The sequence below is a fragment of the Pyxicephalus adspersus genome, chromosome 9 (genome assembly GCF_032062135.1).
Source record: "Pyxicephalus adspersus chromosome 9, UCB_Pads_2.0, whole genome shotgun sequence".
Lineage (NCBI taxonomy): Eukaryota > Metazoa > Chordata > Amphibia > Anura > Pyxicephalidae > Pyxicephalus > Pyxicephalus adspersus.
In genome coordinates this window covers 13,476,919-13,482,338 of record NC_092866.1, presented here as the reverse complement: position 1 = coordinate 13,482,338, position 5,420 = coordinate 13,476,919, and the positions used below count along the sequence as shown (strand labels likewise).

General features: G+C 39.2%; 1 protein-coding gene across 3 annotated transcripts in view; it reads left to right on the top strand.

The window, feature by feature from the left end:
* BEAN1 (brain expressed associated with NEDD4 1) overlaps positions 1-5,420 on the top strand; it is a 20,970-nt gene that overhangs the window by 2,529 nt on the left and 13,021 nt on the right. For 2 of the 3 annotated variants that reach the window (XM_072422676.1, XM_072422674.1), the window contains one exon: positions 1,930-2,062. In XM_072422676.1, coding sequence (XP_072278777.1) covers positions 2,002-2,062 — 61 coding nt within the window. In that variant the 5' untranslated portion in view covers positions 1,930-2,001. Of the gene's footprint in view, positions 1-1,914; positions 2,063-5,420 lie in introns of all 3 variants that reach the window. The other variant, XM_072422675.1, reaches the window with a different exon arrangement.

The following is a 5,420-nucleotide window of genomic DNA, read 5'->3' as shown; positions in this document are numbered from 1 at the left end:
TATATATATATATATATATATATATACTGTATTGTATAATTTTCCTGCTTTATCATCACTTTCGTTATAACAGTGTAGGAACCTTCATTGTAAATGTTTTCTTCTCTACAGATCTGCTTTGTCCAAACATTTTATAAAATATTTATCCATGTCTGACCCTCAGCCTCCCTGGATCTGTCTAGGTGCCTGTTCTGTAAATGAGTTTGTTTGTTGTATGCAGGGAGCTGTAATGACATTTGGAATAGTCAGGCAGGATATTCGAGCGGTCTAATGTAATTGTCCTTTCAAATCAGGGCTTTGTCTATCTGTGGAGCCAGACATGCAGCTCATTATCTCTTGCTTAGAGAGTGAAATGGAAAATGAACATCATGCGAGGAGTACATTATACCCAGCGGGCATCTGGCTCAGGCATACAGACACGCAGCAGATTCATTATTTTTTGTTTTCGTCTTTAGAATTGCCTACTAAAATAGATGAAGAATTAAAAGATCAGTCTATGCAGTGTGATATTTATGAGAGAGTGATATCCCATTGCAACCCTGGTCCTAGGAGAGTAGGTGGGTGGAATAGGTGAAACTGGGTGCAGAAATCCTATTGATCCAATAAACCATACCAGGGGCAAAGAAAGTCAGCAAGGGGCCCAAACCTAATGTTGCTGCCCCTTCTCATATTGAACTATTGGCCAAGTAAAATAATTCTTCAATGTGTATAGATTGACAGACAGATAGCAATTACCGTGTCTACGTTTACATGACAGTGAAAGGGGTCCTCACCCCCACCTGACCCACATCTGATATATATTGGCCTATAATACCCAAAGGGACTTTGCAGTGGCACATTCTGCACAAATGACATGTCCCATCAGTTTTGGCTTGACTGATTTCAAGTTAATGCAAAACCAGTCACTTAACTGTCATCCAGGAAACTATAACTGTAACTGTGGCATCTATGGTTGTCCAATACCCCATGGGGGCTACTGGGTGCTCTTGTTATTTTTTTATTTAGATGATGCTGTATTATGGCACCTAATCTGTAAACAGTAAAAGCCTACAATATGTGCCTCGGTATTTACAGCGCTCATAACATCAGAATACCGGAAACAGGGCATGTTTTAGTAGTGGTCTAGGGAACTATACCTATTCCTCAATACCTACATAGTTCCTATAGGTAAATTAGATAAAGTAAATTCAGAGATTTCCTATCATTCCAGAGTCAGTTGTCATTTTGGTGGCATGTATGAAGAAGAAGCATACTAAAAAATAATTAGACAGTTTTAGACAGGGTCCAGTAGGTATAATACCAATCTATATGGGTCTGTTGCCTATTCTTTTTACTGATGCAAAGATCCAAAAGGGGTGTTGTCTATTAAACAATCTGATACAATCTGTAGAAATCACCAGCACATCAACAATCTTCCAACTGGAATGTTAAACAACATAAGTGACAACAGGGACAACAGCAACATTTTAGAGTTCAGAATAACCCCTTCGTCATCATTCTTGCCTGATGAAGTGGGTATTCTGAGCTCCAAATTGTTGGTCACTCTTTAAATATTAAATGTCCCATTTGGAAGTTTTTGAATTTGTTGGCAAAGGGTCTAGTAAGTGTGACCACCCATGTCCATATGACCAGCCAGGAAATCCCAACCCTACAAAAACTTCAGTTGCAATGTAACATTAAGAGCTTCATGCTGTGCCATGTGATAAGTACCCCTTAAAGATCCTTTATACTCCTTTATGAAGGATCCCACATTGCACAAGTGACCAGACAAGTGTATGCCCCAGGTATAGTTTTAAAGAGCATTTTTGAAGGTTTCCATAGTTCCACTTATTAGGTGTTATCCCTACCACCAGCCCCAAATAAAAAATAAAATTGTCTTGTTTATGTATGTATTTATTTTTCACGTGCCATCAGTTTTCTGTTTTTTAGCTCATCCTGGAAGCAGAGAAAACCAACTCCTCAGAAAGGAATTGACGCGTATAGCCAAGCCTCTGGCATTGAATGACTTCTTGCTCTCAAGTCCTCTGGACAGATTACATGTCCATCAAAGTCACATGCACAAGTAAGTCACATTCTCTAGAGATAGTCGATCTAAAGTCACCTGTCTAGATTTAAGCTTGATAACCTGTTTATACTATCATGTTCACATTTAGAAGACTGCATGTATTCTAAACAAACAAATATATAACGGGTATTTAGCTGCTTAATTGCCAATATTATCAGGCTCTGCCTAAAAGTTCTCTTTTTATTTTTGGTGGTACAATGGTGACCCAATGGTGTTTTTATATTTACCTTGGGTATATTAACACTGAGATCTATTTACTGTAAATACTTTGACACTTTTTTTTAGAGTTTGTGTTCTTTATTTTGCATTTACCAAATGTAAAAAAATTACCAGTGATAATGGAAAACCAGTGGGTGTGCAGGCAAAAGTCGCCTAGGCATGAAAAATTGTCAGGTGGTATAACTTCCAAGCATATGACAAAAAACGGAATATGAGTCAAATATGGAATGATTCCATTAAAGTAAAACCAATCCTCCCCCACAAACCATCCTTCTAGATTCCAGGTTGGAGCAGGTAACTATAGGCCAAGTTGTTAGCTTTGGGACCTTGATGGCTAGTCTTTTGAAGCCCTTATGTATTTACTACTATGCAAAGAATATGGTTCAAAGAGTACATGTGGTTCTCAGCCTTTTACTAATTCAATAAATACTGTGGTAAAGCCTTTAGAATGAATTCACAAAGGTACTAAAGCCTCCTGTTCAGGAAGGGGTTACCATTATTGACGTGTTTTTTCCGGGTAATAAGGCTAAGGCAAAAACACAATACATTCTGTATAATCCTAAACCTTGCATATCAGCCCTCCCTTCTTATTTTCTCAGCATCACTTTCTGCTAAAACTTGTTTTTGGAGCCTAATGTGATATTTCCCAGGGAGAAGAAGACAGCAAAAACCAGCAGATGCTAGCTGATCCCTCTGAGTATTTCTAGCAAGAAAAGCTATTTTTTCATGTAATTAGTAGGGTAATTTTATAATGGAATTAATTAATTGCAGCACTTAGCAGCTTGCAAAAAATTACAAGTGTAAGGATTTGTTTTATCTGTGGCTTGTAATGTCCAAATGGGCTTATAAAATGGAAAGAAATTGCTTTACAAGAAAAATAATTACGGACACATACTCGTCAAAGGAGAGAAGCTGTATGCATAAAGGGGCATAATGAAATCTCCAGGCAAAAATGTGTTTTTTGACTGCAGATTTACATCATATAAAGGAGTGCAGTAGATGTTTTGGAGGTAGGCAGGCCATAGATACGCAGCAATTAGAATTGGTGAACATCTGCCAGCCTCTAAAAGCTTAGGGGCATAACAAATCTCATCTTGATATTTGGCCAGCAGTGGCTACATGCTAAAGTAGAAAGAAAGAATAGGCCTAGAGTTTTCAAGAATTTAAAAGTTGTGTGATAGAACGATCAGCATTTATTAACCCCCTATCTCACTGTGACCCTATGTTACACTAATATATATTACACTAAGTAGCAGGAGCAGGGTCACCATTGGGCAAACAATACCTATATAGTATAATAGAAAGTGAAAAGGTCAGTCCTGTACTAGAAGGTTTTTACCCTGCAACAGATTCTAATAAAGATTTTGTTCAAACATACATGTTCATACCCTGCCCAATAAGGAGGGGAAATGCTACCGGTGCTGGCTGTAAATTACTAATAAGAAATATCTTCCAGGGTCACAGGGAGGCCTGCACATATAGAGATGTTTTGCAGTGTAGGTGGTCAGAAGGTGATCTCCTTTTGCATACATTTCCCCATCATCTTTTATCCTCTCTCAATATCAGCTTCTCTCCTTTACACCCAACACAATCAGAACCTGTTCTTCAAACCCCTCATCATCAGCTCCTGGCACCTACATCCCTCTCCACCAAGTCCTGTTGTCCACATCCCTAACCATCGGCTCCAGTCCTCAACATCCCTTACAATCAGCTTCTGATCCTCAAACCCCTCATCATCAGCTCTTGGCCCCTACATTCCTCACCAACAGCTCTGTCACGCTTACCTCTTCCTCACTAAAACATAGGCACCTCTCTCTTGCGCATGCCGGCAGTTCTGACTCTGAGTGTCCCTGCGCTCCTAAGCTTTATCAGTTTCGTCCAATCCACGACCAATCAGAAAATAACCTCTTGATCATTGCTGGCTATTTAGCTAGCTCAGACACAGCACTTGGGGTACGTGCAACGTGTCTCCAGTAGGGCCGAACCCCCTAGCTTTGCTGAGCTAGTTCCTGTACACCTGCTGCTTGATTCAGTGTTTCCCCTGTCCAGCTCCTGTGTTACCCCCTGTTGCCCAGTCTGTTGCTTCCAGCCCTATCCCTTGAGCTTTTCCAGTCTTCCTCTATATCTTCCTCTATGTATGTGGATATATGTGTCACCATGGCATTTATTTCCTGGATTCCTGATATTTGACTTCTGGCTTGTTCCTGACCTTTCTTGCTTGCTACCTGCCCTGACCCCTTGCCTTCCTTGACAATTCTTCTGCTTAGTGATGTGGTACCATGTATCTTTCTGCCCACCCTGGTGTGCTCAAGAACCGCAACCTGGCGATACCCGGCGGTGCAACATCCTTCTTTTCTGCTCTCCGGCATGAGTTCCTGTTTTTCATCTGTTGTTTTCCTATTATAGTGGATCATAACCACTAATGTGATATCAGAGTAGGATGAAACCCAGCAACAGATTGTCTCATCTCAATAATATTATCTGGTCTGATGACAGCCACTGGTAAATCTAGGAAGATCTCTAGAGATCTCCCTATTGGAACCCCAGATGGATATGAAATGGGCTTATTCAGTCCAATCAGTTAAATAACTAAAATCTGTAAGGATTCATTTTAAACTGTGAACCAAATGCACCATTATTTATTCAGACATTTCAGAGAAGACAGCTAAGTGTATAGTTTATTACTATGGTTATTTTCGAACAGATTTCTCAGATGTACTTTAAATATTTATACATGAATGTTTAGAATGTTCTTTAACTCTAACCGGCCATGTATAGTATTCTTCCACTTTCACTGTCTCCATGTAATGCATGCCTGTTGATATAAACCTTTGCATATCTTCAGATTTTTATTCATGTGACAGCTTGTACTTCTGGTTTCGTTTATTTTATTAAGATTTCACTTCGGCATTCACTGTTTAATAAGGTGATAAGGTAGTACGTACTTTGTTTGTGCTATCCCCAGAGTCGCAGAGTAAAGATCGATTATAGATTTTTGCCTTGCCCTAATTTACAAAGTAAATCAAAATATAAAGAGAAAGAAAGATGGGCTTACAGCAAAGAGGTCTTAAGATTAAAATAAACATCATTTTAATAAATCAAGTGTTGAACCTAAATCTAACAAATAACCACTGAG